General features: G+C 35.8%; 1 protein-coding gene across 4 annotated transcripts in view; it reads right to left on the bottom strand.

Annotated features, from left to right (window-relative positions):
- The window catches only part of ARHGEF3 (Rho guanine nucleotide exchange factor 3), a 140358-nt gene that overhangs the window by 83998 nt on the left and 32051 nt on the right, over nt 1-24309 (bottom strand). For 3 of the 4 annotated variants that reach the window (XR_009959692.1, XM_062585715.1, XM_062585717.1), the window contains exon 3: nt 13996-14062. Coding sequence is in view for 3 of the 4 variants with exons in the window: in XM_062585715.1 (XP_062441699.1) it covers nt 13996-14062 (67 nt within the window). In the remaining variant the exon portion in view is untranslated. Of the gene's footprint in view, nt 1-8532; nt 8594-13995; nt 14063-24309 lie in introns of those variants that run through there. The other variant, XM_062585716.1, reaches the window with a different exon arrangement.

Here is a 24309-nt window from a genome sequence, read left to right as displayed (position 1 = left end):
AACAAGGCCCATGACATATCTCTGCTGAGAAAATACAAAAATTGAAAGAAATTTCAGAAAACAGACATTTTAGGCCAAGACTCAAGTATCTCCCTTTGGGGATACTGTAAAGGCTGTTGACCTGTTTTCCCTGCCTAAAGGGGAACTAAAATCAAATCTAGTTTTTCTTCTCAGACCCTTCTAGGAGAACATAGTTAATTTTTCTAAGCAAATCCACATAAATTCTACATATAGGCCTGCAATTTTCTTCTGACCAAGACTTCTTGAAGGATTCTTTCATTTCTCTTCTTTCACTTGCTGTCCAGATTGTAATTAGATCTAAGTTATTTCTTAAACAGTCTTTTACCCCATCATAGGAAACCCTAAAATCCTTTGTGATCAGAATTTGATACTCCCTCACCTAGGCTCAATTACCTGTTCTTAAAATATGCAAACAGATTGAGAAAGCTCTAAAAAAGATCCAGAAAATACTTAAGTGGCATTAAGCTGTAGATGTTTAAGTTCTGGAAATTTTACCTCATGTGTTGTGTAAGTCTAGACGTGCACAAATCGCAAACACAGCTCATCATCGTACCTTTCACCTGCTCAGAGTTCTGATCTTGCTCACAACCATAACCACCTCACTTCTGACCAGACTGAACCAGTCATTGGTTATTTCATACCTATTCTCAATTTAGATTCAGAAACTAGGGCAATTCTGATGAGCCTTTTAAGAAAAGGTGCAACATATCTACAGGATCAAATTTCAGCTAGATGCATGATATTGGTGTCTCCTCTCACACAATACAGCATTCATCAAGACAGTGCAGAAGCCTGATAGGCTTAAGACCTAAATCTTTCCATTTAGGCTGCTAAAACAAAAAGATGTTATTAGTATTTCTCCATCACTACTTCCATCATTAAGCTATTTACATAAGAGTGAGATGTTCATTGGCATCTCCTTTCCTATTTTACAGAGAAAGATTTGTGCCCTGTATCATTTATCAAAAAAGACTGCAGGACATTTTCCAGAGAACTTCTGGACTCTAGCTCTCAAGAACAGGGGCATACTAGATACACTGGTTCCACTGGTCCATTAGTTCCATTGGGTTTATTGTTCTAACAAGCGGCTTATCCGAAGGGAAATTATACTACCTGGAATCCCATTTTTAAGAGAAATATTTTCTTGGTTTATGCATAAAAGCTGATTCAAAGGGAAAATGTGAAACTTAGCAGATGCCAGAGAAGTTAAAAAAACAGTGGATTCCTCTTCTAGAGGCTCATGCACACAACTTTAGGATCCTGACTGTTATCTGTAGTAGTAAACTGACAGGGGAGGAATTTTGTTCTGTGAGGCAGTAAAACAGGAAATTGTATTACTTTCTTCAAGGTCACTGCACAGAATAAAAAGAAAAAGAACCTAGATCTGAAACGTTCATTAGTGCAAAATGAAAGGAAATCTTAAAATATCCAGATGTTATGTAAGCAGTTTAATTCTCATAAATGTGACTGTGATTGAGAATTAACTAAAATGTTGGTGAAAGTTTTGGAGCGTTATAAATTTTGTGGGTCTTAAGTTGCAGCAAAGATGAAGTAGGTAGGCAGGCATTTTAAAATCAGATTTCCTGATAACACTCAGATTTCCTTATTCCATTTCCTGGAGATTAAAACATGTAAACACTTAAATTTTGTATGCTTTCTTATATACTGATTTCATACTGATAAAAAGTATTCTCTGATTACCAAGCACATTTTACAACTTGTTTTATAAACAAACAGTAATGTGAGTTAAAAAAAAAACTAATGATACACTTTGATAGCTGAATAACCTAGACAGATTATGCAACATTAGTTATTCTTAATTCCAAGTTGTAGGCTAATTGCTAAATATGTCATTCAAAGTTCAAGAGGTATGAACTAAGCGTATATTTTTCCAACACTGAAATATAAACCATTCAGTGCTGGGTAGGATGGGGGCCTAAAGCAAAAATTACTACATATACAGCAAGAAAAATTATTTTGAGAGTTTGACTTAAAAAAAAAAAAAAAAAAAAGCGTTATTTTCAGCTTCCATAGACATTTGAGTAAAATTTGAAACACGCAGTCAGTGTTTGCATCTTCAAGGTCCATAAAATAAGCTATTGTAATAAAGAATACAATTAGACAGTTGAATCTTGATTTAGTTTTAGTCACGCTGCGTGCACATATTCACGAGCTGTACACATGAACACAAGGCATGCGTACAGGTACAAAAGGCATAGGGAGGTCTTAGTCCATAGAAAATGGCCTCCAGGGTACCTGGCTCAATGCAACTTCACAAATCATCTGGGGCACACAGTGATAAAGAACGTCCCTAGAAAAGCAGCAGCTCCTTTCCTGCAGCCACGGGAATAAAAGTCTGTTTCTGAAGAACAAGTTTATACTTAGTCCAACCCACTGAGCATTGCAGACATGGTTTTAGAAAGAAATAGTATTATGTTGTGCTTGACACAAGAAAATACAAGATTAACAGCCCAGTGACAGACTTGCACTATTCCTCAGGTCACCTATCATCTTTTGCCTCGCATCCACCATAGAATTTAGGAAGTCAGATGGTAGACGTGACATAATACTGCCAGGCATGTGATTGGTCTATCAGATTTTTTCTCATCAATACAATAAATATTTAAACCTGACTGCCACCCTTACCTGTCTCAATTAACACAGATTAACAGCATGACAATTTTTACTGTCTAGCATCTGAGTAGATCAAGTCATATTTGTGTTTTTCTTACAGCTTTATATCAGTCATCTCCAAAGTTCTATGTACCTTGTTGACAGCAACATCAATAGCATTCACTTCAAAGAAAGTGCAGCTAGAGCTCGTGTACATTGTAAATGCCCATACACATAACATGGAAGGAAATCTGAGGAACAGTGTCTAAATTCTTGACAGCAGCTGCCTCAAAATTTGAGATCAAGAAGTCATAAATGACAAACTCAAGCAACTCATTCAGCATCGGTGTGGCTACAGCATTGCTGATGAGTGTAATGCAGCAACAAAATATAAAAATTAAATAAAAACATATAGCACCACTAATACAAAAATCCAGCCAGAAATATCCAAAAAATTGTGAGTAAAATGAAATAAGTATTACTATAACTTTTGTCTATAGGAAGAGAGAACAAACCCCCAACACTAATGATTCAAAAATCAAAAAACCCCGGCACAGATGGGCAGAGAAACTCTCCTGCCTTATTCTCTCACTTGTAGAAATATCTCAAGCACAGGGATGACATAAGGTTAAAGACTATCAAATATTTGTAAGAAACAACAAGTACACGATCAGACTTTATTCTGGTACTATACAGACAATTTCCAAGTACCTTCTGCTGGACTGATCTTGTCAAAACACTAGCAGAGTGAAGGCCAAAATACTTAAGCACTTTCAGTTGCTTTCTTCTCTATAGCTCTTAGTAGTAAGGAAATTTAAATTTATTTATTCTTATTCTTTTTCTTTATTCTTATTCAGGCAGTATCCTGTCACTGCAGCTGGGACTCTGGACTGTGTGACTAAGGGAATATAAACATCTGAAGTGCTGTGGGAGCAAGACAAAATGCTCCCTTTCTCCCTTCCAGAAGCCTAAGTAAGTTGGTGTAAGCAAATTCACATGCAACCTCCAGGCAATTCATAAAACTGCAACCCCCTCCCTCTGCAGAAGCTGAGTTGTAAGAGGGTTGACTTCAAACCCTGATTCTTCATTTTACCTATCAGTAACAGATGAAAGCCTCCAAAAGTTTGGAATTTCATATACATTTACTATTGGGTATTAAAATCTGAAATTTTATTTAAAAACCTGTCACTCAGACCAAAGAAAGCTATCAGACTACTTAAATACTATTTTCCCTAAAACTTTAATCCTAAAGCTTTCCCTAAATCATAAAACTTTCCCTAAAGCTTTAATCTATTTCCATTAGTGACAATGATATGAAGAAAGCAAAGTAGAATAAATAAATAAATAAAAATACGAAGAAAACTACAAGGAAGCTCAATCTTGAACAGATTTTCTGTGCAAACAGCAGAGGTTCTGCACTTTATGATCAACAAAACAATACAGCAAGACAATAAAAAGTCATAAGAACGTAACTATCATGGGAATATGTGAAAACTTCCATGGCAGTGATCCTCAAGAGATGACACTGATCTGAGTCCCACTTTTGTCCATGCTACAAGAAACTTCAGTGTATGTAGCAGCAACATTTCTTGGATTGCCTTTGACTGTATTTTCTGACATGTCTCGTATGTTTGAACACAGCCTCTACCAAATCAGCATGTGTCAGAAGTGGTCTGGTTGCATCATCTTATTCTCTAATTCTCTAGCTATAATCAAGCAGAGATCCAGAGGCTCAGCCTGGCTCATTTATGAGATGGAAGAGATGCTCACTGGTAGCATGTTCTCTGCAAGACTTAGTTTGTACTGTGGAAGATGGAACAGACAAATTCCTATCTCAAGCTTGTCATTTGTCACACATGCTCCAAAGGATAATCATTTTGAAAAGATGCTTCTTCTAGTGGGAAAGACAGAATGTCTAGAGATGCTGGAGTTATTGCAATAATTCTTTTTATTACTACATGACTGGAGCGCCCAAGAACTATAGTCACACAGAGCTGCACCAACAGACTGCTTATCAGACCACCCTGTGCATAAAGCTCTGTGAAAGCTCTTAAGTAGCAATAGCCTTCCAGGGTGGTACACGGTTGCTTTGTTAACTTTGTGATGACCTTTCCACAGAGCTATGGATCTGCTTTGCATTGAAGTGTCCAAGAGGACAGAGCGGTTGTTGAAACCTGTACTATTGCTTCTGAGAATATTTAAGGTGCTGAACCAATGACAACCTGAAACAATGCCTGGAAAACAAATAAGCTTTCCAAATTCAGTGGGGGGCCTGCTGGCACAGAGACAGATTGAAATAGTTCTCATTGTGCATTGTAAGTGTTTTAAGGATGGCAAATTTAACTCTATCTGAAAAGCTTTATAAATAATCACAATCTAGTTAGCACTATTAATGTACAATTTTTGAATAAGAAAAAACAACATATAAAAGTGCATTTTATGAAGTTCCAGAATGTTATTTCAAACTACATTAGGATCATATTATATGCAATGCTTACTGTATCTTGAATTAGATTTTATAGATTTTTATATCCTATTTCAAAATATGTAGCAGATCTCTGGAATTATGAATGATTGGAATTTAATAGTTTCAACACATCTGAATTTTCTTTAAGAATTTAATTTACAAATATTTAACAAATACTACAGTATATTCTTATAAGAGTTTAGATTGGAAATTCTTTAGAGAAATAATAGTTTATTATGTTTACACAATGTCTAGCAAAACACAGTCCTTGTTTTCCAGCTGCTACTGCATTAATGAAGTTTGTTTCCAGGCTGCTATAAATAGAACATCATCACCACATTGCTCTTATTCTACATTTGTGTCAGATTTAAAAAGATCATATTTTTTAATTATTACGCACCTTCTCGCCACAGAAATAGCTTTAGCTTTCAAGAGTCACCTTGTTCTTACGATTAGTTTTAAACGTCTCAGAGTGAATCTGGCTGTGGAAGCACTTTTACGCTTGAGATGAACAACAGTCCTCAGAGAGGGAGAGCCAGCAAACTCACTTATAATGCTTCTTGCAATTGAAAACTTCAGAGGGAAATCAAATTTTCTTCTGTCCTGATCCTTAAAAGATTTTGTTTAGCTTTCTGTTACCGATACAACTAGACAACCAAAAACAGAACTTGTGGAACTATACATGGCGAGCCAGATATCTGAATGTTACCTTTATTACAGCACTGCAGGATTTCCCAACTGTTTTTGTAAATGATGCACTTGCAGCTTTCGAAACAAGCAACCCATGCTGAATAAAGATGTTCTATTTGCTTTTGATTTACAATTTATTGCAAAGTTTTAAACAGTACTGTGTAGTACTGCCAAATAGGATACTTTCGTAATAAATTTTAACCAACAAGTGACAGTATTTACAATATGAGTGCTGGGAAATTGGATACCAATGATTCACCATGATTTGGTAAAAAGGGAAAGGAAGATGTTAGTAACATCTCTTTGTAACAGTTTCCAATAACACCCAGTTTTGTAAGAAAAACAAACAAAAACATTTTACAGTCCATGAGTGCCACCCTTCTTGTTCATTAGTTGTTCAAAATTGTTTTTAAAAAGCTGGTTTCACAGATCAGAAAGTATCAAGTTCAGTTGTACAACAGGGTCATATTATTAACCATTACAAAGCGTTAATTTCATATCACGTGATTTCAAAGAGCAGTCACTGGGGACAGGGGGTGGAAATGAAATACCAAGAAGTAGACAGAACTCAGTCTGAGTTAAATTGAAGGGGGGTCAAGTTCATCTGCTGTTAAACAAAGAAAATAGCAGTAATGACAGCAGGAGGACAAGGTAACACCCAATCTATGATTACAGACAGGAAATCTGCTATATAACAGTACATCAAACTTAGCTTTAGAGAATGACAACTGGATCTATCTGCTTTATCACATGTTGCTTCTACAGCTCACTATTGTTTGTATGTGTAAAATAGCTGGCACGACAGGTTTATAGCATGCACAGAATATTTCTACTATAAATAATAAACCACACCCAGAAGAAAAATAAGTTTGTTACAAAGCACTTACAGAATCACAGACAAACTTGCATAAAATGAAGCTCTTCAATGTTAACAGAGTAACTCCATACAGTATGTTTCAAAAAAATATCTATCCTCTGAACAGGTAACACGAAATGACAAAATCCTTCCTAAAGAGAGTTATACCATTTTCATTATCAAAAACCTCTCAAAATATTGAGTAACTGAGATTTAATAAAAAGGATGCCTACTCCTTATGCCTGCAACATTTTTACATCATTATTGTATTGCAGAATCCCATGAGACTCTCTTCATTTCAAAAATGCATCAGCAAAGTACTCCACAAGCACTCCTTCAAATTCTTGCCCCAAGGAACATACAATCTAAAATGTCTTTTATATAACTAGCATGTAATTAACTTGAAAAGGGCCCTATAAGCTACTTAATTGGAAAGATTTAATGGTTTAATACCTAACTCATCAACACTTTTAGACGTAAAAATTGTAAAAAGTTTAATAAAACAACTGATAAATTGAATTAATGAAAACATTGCAAAATCCTAACCTTTACAGAATTCTCTAGATAGCACAGATAACAGCTCATAAAATGTGCACAGATTTTCTACTGGACTGCCAAACTACTAGAAAACTAGCAAAGTTTAAAGGCCAGTCTGCGTCGTTCAACTCATCTAAGTGTATCTAACACCACCTGCAAAGAGCACAGTCATGATCAAAAAAAAGGGGGGGGGGGGCAAAGAGACAGCACCTAAGTATAGTGTGTCAGTGGTACTAAGTGTGTATAGTGTGTCAGGCTAATTACTCCTGCAAAATTAGTTCACAGATCTCTCTCCAGCATGTGTCCAAGATTCCTCCAGTACTGCTATGAGTCAAGCCTTGTAATTTGCACTACACATCGATCCTATAAAAGGATAAAGGATTTACCACAGACCGAAGCACTAGCATATTTGCAAATGATATTTTGGTTGTACTTCAAATAAAATATTCTGACATGACATAACTGCACCATTGTACATAGAGCTGGATTATCATGGTAATTAAACCATGCTGAATCAGTGCATCAGTTTGGAACAACACACTCTTAAATTCTTCAATACTATCTAACTGGTCACACTGAATTGCTTTTTAAATTTAGTGTATACATTAAGAATATAACAATTCTGATGTGTGTTTTGGAACCACACATGGAATTGACTGCTATCCAATTACGCAAATGCCACACAATGAATTCCTGATAGCATCTTCATTTGTTTGCCAACATAAACCTTGCTGTTCCAAGAGAAAGTAGTCTTATGACTAATCAAGAGTTCTAATGGTTTGTTCAAAAACAAAACCAATAAAAAGCTAAAACATTCAAAACTCCTCCCACAGATGAAACAGTGAGACATCAAAACTAGCTCTTTTATAAATAATGATCAGTGTCCAGGCTGCCTACTAGCTGAAATTTATGAGCTCTAGTCTGCCAAACTTTAAATCATATGTCATGCAAGATAATTTTTAACACTCCTATAGTCCCCTGCATGGCTTCTGTCAATGTATGGCTACAGAGAAATGCAGCTCATACTAAACCTGACATATGGCCTCTGTTTAAGAGTCTTCTCCAAATACATTAATGCAGAACAACTTAGAGAATTGCCAATACCACATTTCAGACACCTTCTGGTCCAAGAAAGCTCAATGCTGGACAGAGGCACTACTGCAGATCTACCAAGATAAAAGAAAGCTTGAATGAGGAGGATAAGAGAGGAGGAAAAGCTGGGACAGCTCAGCTATGAAACAGAAGTTTGTAATCCACTGGAAGAAGGAGATCTAAAAGGAGCGAGCAGAGCACAGGAATACATTATCTGTTAGAAGAGAGGAAAAATGAATATGGAATTTGCACCCACCTTCAAAGAGAAAGGAAAATCGTAGAGATCAGGGCTCCAGCACTCATCTACCATTGCTTTAACCAGCTGCAAGAGGGCAGGAAGAAATCACAACAGACTGTCCACAAAGGGAAATGAAGGAAGAAACAACAGCAACAGAACAGGCTTGTAACCATAGGGATGCCAAAAGGACTCCCCCACGCGGAGGGACCTGCTATTACACATGAAAAAAAAACACTCCCAGGATGTTTGTAGCAATAGGTGCAATTATTTCACTTAGAGCTATAACATCAGTTATATAAGCAAAATAAACTCCCTGCCCCTCCCTCCACCATGGAAGATGCTATTGAAATTGCGCATACAAAGTGCAGGTAGATTAAAGTAACAGAAAACTATGTATGCCTTTTAATGTATAAAATAACTTGTGTTTTAAAATCATATTGGACTTACATTGGTCACATTTCCTATGAGATAATGATATTTAAGCACATTTGATCTAAATTCATTAGAGCATAATTTTGCTTCAACAAGTATGAATAAAGACTTGTCTGACACCTCTTCTAATGAGCCTGTTATTGGTAACACCACTGCTCAAACCATCTAGGAGAGGTCAATGGGTGCTTTTTTGCTGGTAAAGTCCTTGGCAACTTTTGTCTTGTTTAGATTCACATACCCTGAAGAGAGTAACTGAAGTATGCCAACCTACACAAAACAAATGTATACCTTTGTAAATACTGTTCTGAGTAAGGGTAGAGTTCTTACCAATTGGCATGAAGGACACCTTCTCTGTCTGCCCCTCCTGCCCCCCACCCACACACATACACACACACTTGAAGCAAGGTAGCACAGAAACCACCTTCAGCATATTTAGCACATTTGTGTGTCAGGCTTCTGATAAATGAGACCAGCCTTCCTCGCAGGTGACCACATCTACTGCTTGGTTATTTAAATGCTTTTGCAAAACTAGAAAGGAAATGAAATAAAGGAGGAAATAGAAAGAAGCCCAGCTGCAGTAAATTATCTTCAATCTTCAGGCAACTGCACACTAAACTGATACCACTAAAATATTTCAGCTAGAAAATGTTGGTTTAGATTTCACTGTTCATTTACTTATTTTTAGCACTTAAGTTCTTCAGCCAGGTTGAGTATAGGGGAGGGAAAAGAAGAGAAACCACCATAGTTTAATGGCCACAAACGTCTGTATAAAATAGCAAGAAATGATGTCAGCTCTTTGGGGGAAAGGAATGGAGAAATGCATCAGTGATAAGCAGAGACAAAACCTATGTCCTCTTCCATCATGCCTACATCTTCCTCATTAACCAGGTAACCATTTTCATTTTCTGAGAGGTTCTCCACAGCCATCTTAAATGTCATTATGTCAACAGTGGGACTGTTGCATTCTTGCAAACATATTTAAATATATCATTAGGAAAAAAAAAGTCATTTAAAGGCTTTTAGTAACATGGGCCCATGATTCACCTAAATAAGAACATCTAGAAAATTATCTGGCTAGTGGGAACAGAAAGTGGAAGTAGAAAGTAGGTGAATTTGAAGAGTCAAGCAGGGGGGACAGAGAAAGAAACTGAAATCCGAAACCACTCAGGAAACATTTTTTGGGGGGGTTGCTTGGATTCAGAGCTTCATTACAAAGCTCTGAATTACATTTTTTTCTGATCAGTTACTATGGAAAAATTATCACAGAAGCATTGTATCATAACTAGCAAACAACCAAGGAAGCCTTAATCCTGGCATCTTCTAACTGTGGGTGCATGGCTGCAGAAGCTTCTTGTGATGGGATGCTTTTTATTAAATGAAATTATTTCATATACTACTACATGATGACTTGACACATTATTTACATAAATTGACTTGTATATATACTAGCATATGAAACGGCTATCTCTGATGCAGGAGCAACACAGGGTGTTACCAGGGAAAGCTTTCTACTTATATCAATGTTTTGAGGGAAAGATGGCATAGGGATGGGAGGAAGAAAAAGAGAGAGAATTATTGGCACAAGGAATGAGAGCAGAAGCAGGATTAATGTAGACCTCTATCCTAGGATCTATGATGTTCTTTTCTTTACTTACATTACTTACCTGCCACTGAGTTGCCCCATCCCATCAGATATTCACACCCCTTCTCCTTACCAAAGCCTGGCCCCAAATTACTCCCCATCCACATGGCATCTTTATCTTCAATTTCAACATCTGCAGTCAGCAATATCTTCCAGCCAACATTTCCAAAGGCTGAGCTGGTAAGTCTGGACTGTTTTTATAAAAGACTTTGTCTCTCCTCTACATTTCCACATCCCTGCTTTCACATCCACTAGCTTTCCTCCATGTCCTTACTTCATTCCTCTTCTCTCTTTTTCTTCCTCATCTTCCTCTGCTCCTTCCTTTGCCCCATCCTGACTATACCAAAGCTCCTGCTTCTTTCTCTTCTCTTCTGTATTCCAGCTCTATACCTCCTATCTTCCTCTGCTGCTTTCTTCTTTCAGTCTAAATACCACATCAGCCCCCTAATCTGTGTTCCTGTTTTCCCATTACATCATCCCTCCAGCTTCTGGTATCTTTGTCTCCCTTTATAGGTTCTGTGTTTCATACTCTCCAAAATTACAATTTGCACCATAAATACCAGCCCTCTAAAGCCCTCTTCCACTTGCTAGACACCTGACCATACTATCTCTTCAAAAAACAAATTGATGTCCATTGCGTAAATGCAGAAGCGCTACTTTGTAACATTGGCACTACTTTGTAATGTTAAACCTAAATTTCATCTAAACCAGAATTTTGCCAGGATTTTTTTTTCTGTTAAAGAAACATCCTTCTTTCATTGATTCCTGGAATTTGAGGCAAAATTTCAGGAAATTGCTACTGTTGTCTAAAAACAGCACTAGTAGAAACAAGTAAGTGATATTATCTTGACCATCAGGCTTTTTTGTTTGTCCAGTGGTACCTGCACACAATGATACACACCCGCAAACATGCACCTTTACTAATACTGTGTGACTGTTAGATACACGGAAATCCCCAATAAAAAAGTGAAATATGGTCTCTAACCATGAGGCTCAAAAGAACTGCTGCTCAGCATGGAAAAAAACTGCCTCTGATCAAGTAATTTTCTATGAGTAATGAGAGACAGGCAGAAGTGCAGAAGAGTTTCTTTGGTAAGTGTTTAGCATCCGGGCCTTCCTTATCTTAGTTTGAGGTTTATGTTGGTGTACATTAACTGATGCTTTAAGAAGCCCGCTTTTTCAAAGCCTGAGATACAGACATTTTAAAAACAGCGAACTAACTGCAAAGTGAGAACCAATAAATAAACACAACATTTCAATTTTGTGATGTTTACAAGACATTAGCTATAAACAAACCAGTTCAAAAAAACAGATCAAGAGTTTTGTCTGTTATACTCAAGGGTGGTAGTACCCAATTCACTCACAGTTCCACCATCAGCTTCCCCAAGATTGTTTTACTCCCACTTGAAAGAAAACACCTTATATCTTTTAGTAATACCTTTAAGTATTCATCTGTATTAAAATCTCTGTGACCTGAATTCTGTTCACTGGAATTTTCATAACACTTTTTCCATCCACGAAAATAGGGTTGATGCTGACGCATTGGAAATGCCAACAGAAACTTGCTCTCTCATCCAATGTTCAACCGTCTCTGTATTTTAGCATCTAAACAGTTCCAGTGAACAACTAATATAGGTTCTTTCTTAATGTAGTAGTAATTTACTCCAAACAATTAATATCTGGTAATGCAACTACAGATTGCTATGCATTTTAGGAAATACTACAACTACCAAATTGGACTGTGTTAATGTCTTATAAGTTTCCTTAAAAATGAAGTGCTACGCAATTCCAACATATCTTCACTTCTATGCATGAAGGAAGCAATTCAAAGGTCTTATTCTCACTACCAGTTTGCTCTAACCACACTATAAACAAACCCTATTGCCATCTCCTTTTGTGTTTCTGACTTCTCCTCTTCACTCCTAAGTCTTAATATCCCCTGCGTTACATGTATTGACCCATACCATCTCTCCCATACCATCTTGGATCCCTGATTCCATGCCACCACATATCCCCTTAACTACTGCTCACTGAACTTGGGGTTGCTATTTCTCCAACTGCAATTCATTTCTACAACATTCTTGCACTGATTACTTTCTCAGCATGCTGCAGAATTCTGAAAAATATCAAAGTCCATTTTAACAGATTAATCTTCCTCACCCCTGCCCCACACCTCTTTTCTGCATTCTTGATAATGCTCTTGTGAGGGAATTGTTTCCACTGTAACACAACTTCACCTTTGTAGCTTTATGCTGCAGTGCAAGAAATAGATTGTGAAAATAAAAAGCTCATAATAAATAGGAGTGCGTGCTCTATTTAAAATATCAAATAGAGTGCAAAAATCAGTATCAGATATTATGGGAGAGGGTTAATTTAAATGCAGTTTACCATATTATGACCAACACAGATCAGTAAACCTGTCAACGCTACATATCCTTTCAGCAAAGCATTTAAGTAATGTCTTCTGAAATGCTCTGCTGAACACAGCATAAACCTTTAGCTTCAATAAGTCAGTCCACATTTATAGGTAGAAGTAATTAATTGTTTACTACAATAAATAAAGTTGGCAAGGCAAACAGGTCCATCCTTTGACCTAGAGGTTACAATAGCACTATTAGATACAACAAGTACTCCTCCTCCTAGACTGTATGTCAAGCTACAGTGCTAACATACATGCAAATACACTTATGCCATTTGAACCTCACCATGACATTAAGATGGAAATAAATAAATAAATGACAATCTCTGAAGGAAACAAATTGCAGAAGAAGTGCACCTCTTCCGAAACCTGAAGCAGACATGAATTAATGCTTCTGGTAGTATTAGCAAGTATTAAGTTTGTTTCGTTTGCTTTGCTTTTCATGTTTCTTTTCACTTGGTTATTGTGAGAACACACGTTTCCAGACTGCCTTGCTCAGTCAATCAATACAACAGAAATAGAATCTAATTCCTCCTACCTTGTAAGAAATCCACATAATATTTACCAATCTCCAATTGTATATGTAAGTTCTGTGGAAGTACAAGTTTTCAATACAAATGACTTTTTGCAGATATCCATATTATAGCAAAAAAGCACGGTGCATATCACTTCAGTAAGTTATGTAACTTAATAGGAAGTTCATATAACTTACTTTCAGGTGTGAAAACACACTTTTTTTAAAAAATCATGCTATATGTTAACCCACTTACGCTAAATTTGCTCCCCCATTCTTCATAATACGACAACTGATCACAAAGTATATGATTTTTCTTTTCAGGAAGCCTTGGAGGAGGCCACAAACTTTTAACTCATTCTCTAATTATCGTGTCATGTTTTTAGTATTTGTCATGTTTGACTACTGCAAAGTCATACTGCAGGTATGAAAGAGAGAATGTTACAGAGAATACGAACAAAACACCAAACTTACCCCTCTGAAATTCCAGCCCTTAGTAGAAGGAAACAAGGAAAAATTGTTCTGTTGCTGTTGTTTTGGCCTGCAAGGTGAGACAAGGAAAAGTGTTTACTGTTTACATTTTGAGCTGTCATTTGCTATATCAATAACAGAGAAAGATAGAGGGAGATAAGACAAATAGATTTCAATCTTAGATTTCCTTGGCTGTACCCCTGACAGGTTTTTCTCTTCAGTTTAGTAAAAAGTTTGAATTTAGATTGGAGAGCAAAGAAACATGGCAGCCTTACAAGTCTTCAGAAATCCAATGGCCTGACATCTGGCAATAACCCCTCGTTACTTTCACCGTCTTTCAACAAGCAGAGACAACCCTGATCTGAACAGTGTGGGCCTATGAAGCTGCAATTATGCCATGCAATGCAAGATGCAGTGCACCAACTGTACTAGGTGGGGAAACTAAAGAGCCTTTAATCTTGACAGTGGAGATGCATTAAGCATCAATGTAAGGCAAGTCAGCCATACTTCTGTGCCATGCTAAAAACGACAGAGAAGTCACCTTTCCAGTTTTAACTCATTCTAAAGCCTTTCTTTTACCTTGTAATTATCCCTCCACAATTACTCCTGAAAAGTAACCATAACATCCTCTACTTCACTCTTAATGAGTGCTTCTCATTGGTAAAATCTTAAACTAGTTTGCTAATGTAGGCAAACATTATTGCAGTTTTACAGATGACAAAGGCAGATCAAAGCTTGGGGGAACCAAGTTCTGCCAACAGACTCTTTGCTAAGTACCTAGCACAGTCATTGCAACCAAATGCATAGACCACAGAAGCAATCACAAATAACACCAAAATATTAAAAAAATTAAAAGTAGCACAAGACTTTTTTTTTTCTTCAGTTAAACCAAGGATCTGGGAGTAGTTCACACCCTTCTCAGCTTCTGAGAAACCTCAACACACTGCACCCTACCTTCTTTTCTGTAAAGATAAGAGCAATAGTTATTGCCATCTCTTTTATTTGCTTGCTTTTTTTGGTGTAATATACTTGGTACGTGAACATTCTCTCATTAGGTGTATTAAAACACAGAGTCCTGATCTCAGTAAATATTTTTAGATACTACCATAATGCAAATAATAACCTATAATAATGATAGTTGGGGGGGGGGGGGTTGTTACAACTCAAACTTCAGTGTTAGTCTTTTCAGTTTTGCACTCCACCAGTCAGCCAACCAGAAAGAACAAAAGAATTTCAAGCACATCAACAAAGAGTTATTAAAATACACAAGGCTATGCATCTCAGATCTTAGCATTAAAAACTGTCCACTGTGAAGTCCTGCTGCTACAGCTTTCCAATTTAAAATACTAAGAAGTTAAATTTCTAAATAAAAGATCCTCACTGAACCTGTAAATACAGTATGTAACAAGAATATGTGAATAACTGTAACTTACACAAACTATGATTTGTCAACAATGTTTCAAATCCATTTTATTCAGTGGTATGCACAGATGATCTCACAGTAGATCCACAAACTTCTAAACAATATTGTAAGCTTCTAAGAGTTATGTTCCTTACTCGCTTAAACACTTTTCAAAAATCTCACACTTAAATTTATAATTCTGTATTTTTTCTTCTATATTTCAATGCTGTTCTTTCATAATTTTTCTTTTCCTCACTTGTCAAGAAGCAAACTGCACTAGTTTTGTTTTAATCAAGCTGAATAGAGGCAAAAAAAAAGATACTTCAACATGAGCAAGTATGTCACTATTTATAGTAGATTAGACAACACTTACAAGGAAAACTTAAATTCAAAAACAAAAAAAATTACCTCCTCCCATAATCATCCTGTAACAAGAACTGGGAACTCCACAGTAAGCAATAAATCAGTTTTGTCACGCATTTACTCCAAACCTAAGGCTATCCATTAAAAGAAGTCTGATGATTAACAATTGTTATCATCAACCTGTAACTTTTAAGTTCACCTAAAGCATCCTATACCACACGGTAACAGTCAACAAAATTAGAGAGTAAACTTGATAGTAAGTATACCTTTCACCAGGTTTCACAGTGGCCAATTTCCTTCCTCTTCTTACCAGTCAAGAGCCTTACTTACTTCATCTTGGTGACAATGAACTTCTCCATTATTCACAATGGTATGTCAGTTCCTTTCTTGTTTTCTATAGCAGTGCTATTAAACAGCCCTCAATACAATAGCCCAATGAAAGATGCCAGCTTTACCAGGAAGAGCTCTTAAATAACAAGCTAATCAAACATATCAAAATCACTGTGTATCCTTCCAGGACTTACCAGCCTGGTACATAAAGGGTGAAACACAATTCTTTGTTTTTTCACCCAATTTGTGCAGCTTTCCTCTAGTCAGCAGAAATCAGGCTGAAATAATTATTCTCAAGCATAATATACTCATTTATCGCACTATAGGCTACTTCAAATAATTTCTTCAAAAACTTTCACTTTTATACATCTGATCTAGCTATTAGTTCCATATTCTGTATTCCATTTAAGAATCTTTTAAAAATTAGATACCTATATATCATACAATTGAAATCACTTTCAGTGAAGTGGGAAATAACAAAGTTAATTTTCTGTATGGGAGGAGTTTTAACTAAGGTAGATAGAAAAAAGACTCTCAAAATGCAGGATGGTATCTGAATTTCAGAAATGGTCACTATCTTTAAAATGAGCCAGAAAAAAAGAAAACATCATGGGGGTATTCAAAGTCTAATCCAGGAACATAGTGAATACGCTAAGTCTAACACCGTATTACAAACGACCATTTCATCTAATCCATCGTATATACTTACCAAGATCTTAAAGTTAGACAAGGATGGTTATTATAACTATATGCAGTGCAACTAATGCTCTTGAAACACACAGAATAGATGATGATGGAACAGATCGTGGCTGAGATAAAATGAAATATATAATGGGTGAGGGAAAGAGGGGAGCTCCTCCCTCCACTTCCTTGTAACAGTACTCTCAAGGCTGTAAGTTAGAATATTTGGTCTTTCTTAAAATAGATTTATTTTTTAATTAAGCAAAAAGTCATTCAAAACTTTTCTCTCCTGTGCTAGAGTTTAAGAAAGAATGACCAAAACAGTGGAACTATGTAGGAACTCTTCAGAGTGGGAAGGACAGGGTCAAACCTGTCAGTGCAGCTTGGTTTAGAGATTGCTATGGAAAGTTTACTTTGATATTATAGGCCTAAAACCAAGGCCTTTCAGTCTGAGAAAGTACAAGTAGAGGCCTGCCACTTGGAAACGCATCCTGTGAAGATAGTCAATGTTCTCCTCTTTCCAAGATGTTTTAACTGTTCATCTTTCATTTGATCTTTAACATTCCAGCCTTAGAAAAACAAGTCTTGCCGTTACACTGGTATTTAGAAGTGACATCTTCACACTTTAGTAGCATTGGAATCCTCAAAACATTTACCAGGGAATGACTGAACTAACTTGCTTGCCTGCGGGTTCCCCAGCAATCCTGCTCTTCCATAACCATCGTTTTGTTCAATAAAACCCAATATTTATTATTGCAAGAACCTCTGACATTGCTAATGTCCTTCTGAGTTGTGGCTCCTGATCTTCAACCAAGGTGCTTCTAACACTATCTGATGGCCTCTGATGTACAAAAGGTTGAAGAGTAAACAGAGAGTGCATTAGACATAAAGCAAACAAGCAGCTTAAGACTGTAAGGTCCTGGATTCAGTGTTCCAGAAGAGTCCCTTAGAGTCCTAAGTTAGCATGAATAAGAGTTACAATACTTCTAGTTGCCATATATTACTTTATGAATACTTTATTAGGATAATTATTGTAAGTCAGCCTCATATGCTTTTTCCAACACTAGGCTGTATTAGAAACTGGCACAGAAGTAGAGCTTCACAGAATACTACTATCTGGAGAGGTGAAGAGGGAAAGAAAGAAGGAGAGAGAATGAGATAACCACGAATCTAAGCACTATTACAGATAGAGAAATATTGCTTTGTTTCCCACAGCTAAATATATGCTGCAGAAGTTTATTTAAAATAAAGACAAGATGTTGCCAAAAACACTGATAAAGTATTAAAGTGCATTAAGCATAAATGTCAGTTGGTTTTCACAGCAAAACTTCAACTTAAAAAAAATGCACCCCAGACTGCAGTAGATATTACTTAGCTTACAGTATGGTTACATTGTCCCATTTGCTGCTTGCATTCAGAAGAGACAGTAATTCATAATAAACCAGCATCACCATGAATACTTGTCTTGAAACAAAACATAAATTCTTCTTAAAATGGTTTTGACAAAAAGAAATGTATACTTGTTGAGTTTAATAAGTATATAGATACATTATATATATATAATGTATATATAGCATGTCCCATTTCTGCCTTTGAACTGAAAGTAAAACTTGAATTCTTTTCTTCTCACTTACCACCACTAGCAATAACATTTACAGGGCAGATCAGTTGGACTGTAGAGTTTTAAGGAAGACTGAGTAAGACCAATAACTGTTCTTGCTTTATAAAGCTCAGGATAGAACCCAGCTGCCTTCCCCAAACTTGTGTTAACTACTGTAAAAAAATTAAATTTCATTAAATAGTACTTCTGTCTTTAAAACGTGCAGGTGTTTTTTGTTTAAGTTTTTACACATACACACTATGAATACGCATTTGCTGGACAAAGATTTCTCTTTTTAAAAATCTTTTATTTAGACAGAGGTTTTAGACCAAACCAATATGCCTCCCAAAACAACCAGGTGATTTTTTTTGTGTAACTTTTACTGTGCTGTAGGTTACTGACAAAATTACAGTTGATAAGTAAAAGAACATAGAAGACTCTAGAAACTACAATATCCACTGAATGGTTAATGTTTCTATTACACTTAGAAAAAAGAAAGCACATTACCTGTCTTAAAGCATGATAATGAGATAAATGAAAGCTTTATAGTAGTTTATGTTGAGCTCACGCAGTTTTTATATCTTCATCTGATCCTGCAGTCTTTCTGCACATCCAAACTGCGAGTGCTTCCTATTACCTGTTTAAAATACTCAGTTGCTGCACCTGTTTGAAGATGAAAGTAACCTATACTCATTCAGATGATAGAGGGGAAGCTCAAAACACTTAGAAACAAGCTGCTCACAAAAATCCTTTTCAAACAGCAAAAAATTGTTTCTACAGCTGTGAATATTTTAATAAGATACTATTAAATAATAAATAGTACTGACTGTTCAGAAGCATTTCCTGGAATGTCAACTGCTGGCAACTTATCAGAAGTGTACAGTATGTTCATAAAAGCCCTTGCGAATCTGGATTTATGCAGATGAAAGCTTGCATCACTGAAGCAGGTATATTCACCAGTGAGTTGTCCCACACCTACTCTTTTCCCATGCTTTCTTCACATTTGTTTACACAATGAATCAATGTACACACTGTAAAATATCCCAACACTACTAAAAACCAAGGAAGCTACATAACATCTTCCATTTATGCATTTGATTAATTTTATGTAAAATTAAGTTTGTTTTATGAAGTTGAAAAAATGTGAAGATTAAACAAAGTTCTACCTTTTGACCTAAAAGTCAGAGATTATTCTGGATGTTATATTTCAGCTTCTGAAGAAATACAGACTTCATGTAAACTTTAAATACAGTTTAGTTCTTCATTGTTAACTACTGCAAGACAACACCATCAATTTTACTTGATACAAACCACTGTAAAAGCATCTCCTTGACCTATATGGACTGTATTCACAACTGAATTGGAAAGCCCTAGCTACTAGCCACTAGAAGGTCACAGTCACAGGCATTTCTGCAGTTTGACAGGCATGGCTGCATTTATGTCAGGGAAGACTGAAAAATATTCCTATATTATTTTCCTGTAACAAGATACCATTTTTTTACAAGTACCACAAAAGATGACATTAATAAGACTTAGTTGCCTGGCTTTGAATGAGCAGCTTAAAATTATTCTTATAATATTTCAAAAATACTAGGGAAATGGCAATAACTGTTTGTTAATTTGCTTAGTTGTTACATTATTCCATCGCCATATCACAGATATATGCTGAATTCTTTACAAAGAGAGCAACAACTCACCAAAAAAAAAAAAATGTTTGCTCATCTCCACCCTACAGTTAGCTGTACAGATAAGATCCTCTAGTCCATGGGAAGAAAAAAAAATCTCATGGCAATGCTTAAATGGCCCTCATCGTGAGAGCGCCAGAGAAACCAAGCCTCCAGACAAAAAGTCACAACAATATTCATGTTCAAGGAAACACAAGAAGTTTATTGCATTTTGTTTTCAAAACAGAAGCAACTTCTCATCGAGAACTTAATGCTGGGAAATCCACTTAATTTAGCAAGATTGGACGTTACCACTTAGAGAGAAACAAAAATATTCACCAAGAGAAAATAGACAAGGGATTTCTACTAGCCTCTGAAATCCAACCAAACAGTATTTTCATTGTTAACCTCAGAGAAGCTACTAATACCCTTGAAATCATTCAAGTGCCATCATTCCTGATAATGAAAACAAGTATTTTCTGAAAACCCCTTTGTTTGGATTCATTATCATCTGGCCCTCGTTTTAGAGATAAACATGAATTCCAACAAAGCTGTGGTTCTTTAACAGATGCTGTTAAAAAAGTCAGAAGGACTGAATAAAGAAGGCAACACTATTTAAAAACAAACAACTTTAGGGGTAAGTCAATACAATAAAACATTTTTTAAAATCCATTTTCTTATTCTCCCACTTGGACCTTTACTGTGTTCTGCACTGTGGCTTGTATTCTAACATGAAGAGACCAAAACATATGTTTGTAGTAAAAAAAAAAAAAAAAAAAAAAAGATTGCTGTCATTAAGTCTATGGTCAACTCAGAGCATTCTGCAGGCTGAAAAGCAAAAAGAACACCTGCACTCCTTTTAAAAGGAGTTATATGTTATTTATTTATATGTTATTTTTCACACCTAGCTCTTAAAGGTAAGGCATTAAGCCAGCCAGCCAAGGAAGGACACTATTTTTAAAATGCAGTTAATTAAAGTGGATTGTAACTTTCAAAGTACTTTCTCATTGAGAAAGGTTATTCGTGCATGAAGGATTGTGTTTTAAATGAAGGAGTGTGCTTTAGAATGAGATACAAGAACCACTTCTGCAATTTCTTTAGGAACAATGACAGACTATCTTATCTTGGTAACAGGTCTGTCACCATAAGAGCTAATAAACTAACTTTCTTGAGTGTATGCAAACATGCCAGTCACTTGCACACAGTAACCATTCCCTGAATAGTCAAAAGTACCGTGTAATTTCACATTTACACTAATTCTATTCTCATGACTAAAGGATCACAGGTTGCGGCATCAAATCTGTTTAACTGCTTTGTCACGTATAGGCCAGTAACTGGGATGTAAAACGCACTAAAGGTTCAATTCTGCAGCATTCAGGGACAGGATACAAGCTCAGGACACAAGCAAGTATTGCACTATAACATAATTAATGCATGGGCAACAGAACTACTCCTACACTTAAAGCCTTGTCACTTAAATAAAGCCCGGAGTATCAAGTAGTGAAAAAAAAGTAGGAATTCATCAACTTGCTGATCTTTTACAGGAAAGGATTTCAGTTTGAGGTTTTTTTTTCACCCCCTTAAAATCAAGTCTTATGGAAAAGCTTCAAAATTTTCCAAACGTTCTTTCCTGGTTTTACAGAGCTTTTTATTTAGAAATTTAAACTACTGTGAGTTGGGATTTTTTGTGGTGCTGTTTTAAAGATCGACACCCAATGAACACCTTTCTTCTCTACCCCTTCCCTTTAGGGGAGTATGAAACCTGGGAGAGGCGTTCATTAGATTAACAAGAGGTGAAAATAAACATTTTCACATAATATAACTTTAGACAAGCAAATATTTTTAGTAAATCAGTATCCAATACAACCAGCTTGCTTTAATAAGCTGCCAATATGTTCAATTTTTTGAAGTCAGGCATATTACGTGTTCCAAAAAGATCACTAACAGAGGCCCTCAATCAAAGTTTAAAGCAATATGCAATATATACACATACACCATTTACCAAGATCACACCACGCAGCTTTTAGATTTGCCAAGACTTTTTCACTTGTCCGACTTTCACTTGCATTAGTAACAGAATGTATACTTCAGAAACACAAACGAAATGAAGAGCAATTTCATTTCTATTTCATCTTCCTTTCCATCTGCATGGTAATGTCTATTAAGCTGCGTATATATCAGCTGTCTGGGCTTAGAATTCTAACAAAACAATATTTTTAGTTTTCTTATTTAGCTTAAATAGAGGGGTTTTTTTAGGTCTTGGAAACAATTAGCAGCGTTCTTTTAATATTAATTACTTCAGTTTCCATTGTTGTTATAACTCATTAGGACTAGGTCTTGTGGTGATAATTGCCCTTTGCTCTGTAAGACTTTTGTCCATGTAAGAACTGCCAAGACAAGTCTTAACATGCTTTCCAACTAAAAGGTTTAGTCACATCATAAATACTGGATTGGCTTCCCCTTTGTTCTGAATGGAAGTGAAATAAATAAAACCAAGGCAACCACATGCACAATGGCCAATTTATATGTACAAGAGCCACTTTTCACAACATTTCAATACATACTGCATCCTCTGACGTCAGAGAATTCTGTTTAGTATAAACACTGACAAATTGTTAATTTATTTTTGCAAAAATCAGCAATATATTTCAGGGCAATTTATAAATAGCTGCTCAAATCAACAAATACTGGTCACTATCATGTGACTTGCAATCTCAGTCTTCACTGCACAGTGGTATCAGAAAATTGTCAATATAGTTTCATCAGAATGGATTACATAAACTCACATAACAAGTAACACTGTCAATCAAGGTAAATTATAATTTCTGACATGAAGAATGTGTACTATATATTTAGTATTAGAAGTTCCTTTCTAACATTAAAAATTTAAAGTCAATGCCAGATTTTACTTATGCACTCTGAAAACAATACCTCTTCAGTAAGGCTATCTGGATTTTTAGCTAGTAGAATGATCTCCTATTAAGTAAGAACAAAGCACATCTTTGCTATTTCCATGGTTTTTGAAAGGATATTTAACTTGAGATACAAAAGCAAAATGATTTCAGTTCTTCATTATTATTTACAGCTGGGTTCCAGTGGGAACATGTTTTGCATCAGTGTTGCCATAGTAATTACTATAATAGAAATCTCCAAATGCAATGAAGTAAGATCTGTTGGAACTATCATTCTATGAAAGCTCTATTCAAATTATCAATTCAGGATACGAAATGTTCGGTTACCTCTGCTTCTACCAACAGCAACAAGTTCCATTTTTCTGTCTTTTCAATATAAATCCACTAACTACACTACAGTACTTTCATCCCATCAGAACTTTATGAAGAAAGAAAGTTTAGCTAAAATTATTTTCATAAGATTACAGAATCCTGTAATTACTAAATAACATTAATACCAGCAATGGCTCTGAAATTGTATACTTTGACCTGTGACAAAACAAAAATAAATAAATAAATTTTTAAAAATGCTTTTGCATGTTTGGAAGATTGGGTCCAGGGTTTTCTGAAATATACATACATACAGATACACATACACACATGCATTCGTTCCCCCTCAATTTAATACAATTCCTGGGAAAAAAAAAAAAAAAAAAAAAAAAAAAAGAAGAAGAAGAAGAAATCAGTACATTAAATGAGACCAGTGGCTCATACAGGAAATGGGATTTTGCTGCAAAGTAGACCGGTGATGGGCTGATTTGCAAATGGAAGAAGTTCTCATCTCTTTCAAGCAGAAGTTGTCTATGATCTGAACCAATAATTTATATTCTTATCATTTTACCTTATTTAAGGTAATTGATAATAAATCTCGTAATTGATACAAATGTTTATTTGTTTTTCTTCTTTAATCTTGGCCTGAAATAGCGTGTCAGGGCAGCAAGAATTAACTGTGCAAACAACATTCTTCCGTTTCAAATGTATTAGTGTGCGTTGTGATAGACAGAAGGCAAAGTTAAATAAAAACTTCGACTCCAAATTACCTGTTCTATGATGTCTCCAAAAACAGACCCAGTGGAAGTGGTTAAGGGTCAAAAAGAAAGCATGCATGAAGGCTGTAAGCAGAAAAATATTGTAAGTATCACTGATACACACCTTCAAGGAAAAATTACTGCCAGCAAGTGCTGAATGTTCCTTTTAAGATTACTATCTATGTTATTTTTGCTGTAGGAATAAACGGAGTCAAAGCAATAAATTTTAACATATTAAAATAATAATAATAAAATAATCTTTAGCATATTAAAAACTTTCCTACCTAAGCACATCAAA

Source organism: Rhea pennata, chromosome 12 (assembly GCF_028389875.1).
Source record: "Rhea pennata isolate bPtePen1 chromosome 12, bPtePen1.pri, whole genome shotgun sequence".
In the NCBI taxonomy this organism is placed as follows: domain Eukaryota; kingdom Metazoa; phylum Chordata; class Aves; order Rheiformes; family Rheidae; genus Rhea; species Rhea pennata.
Note: the sequence above shows the minus strand (reverse complement) of the source record. Positions and strands in the feature narration are given on the sequence as shown.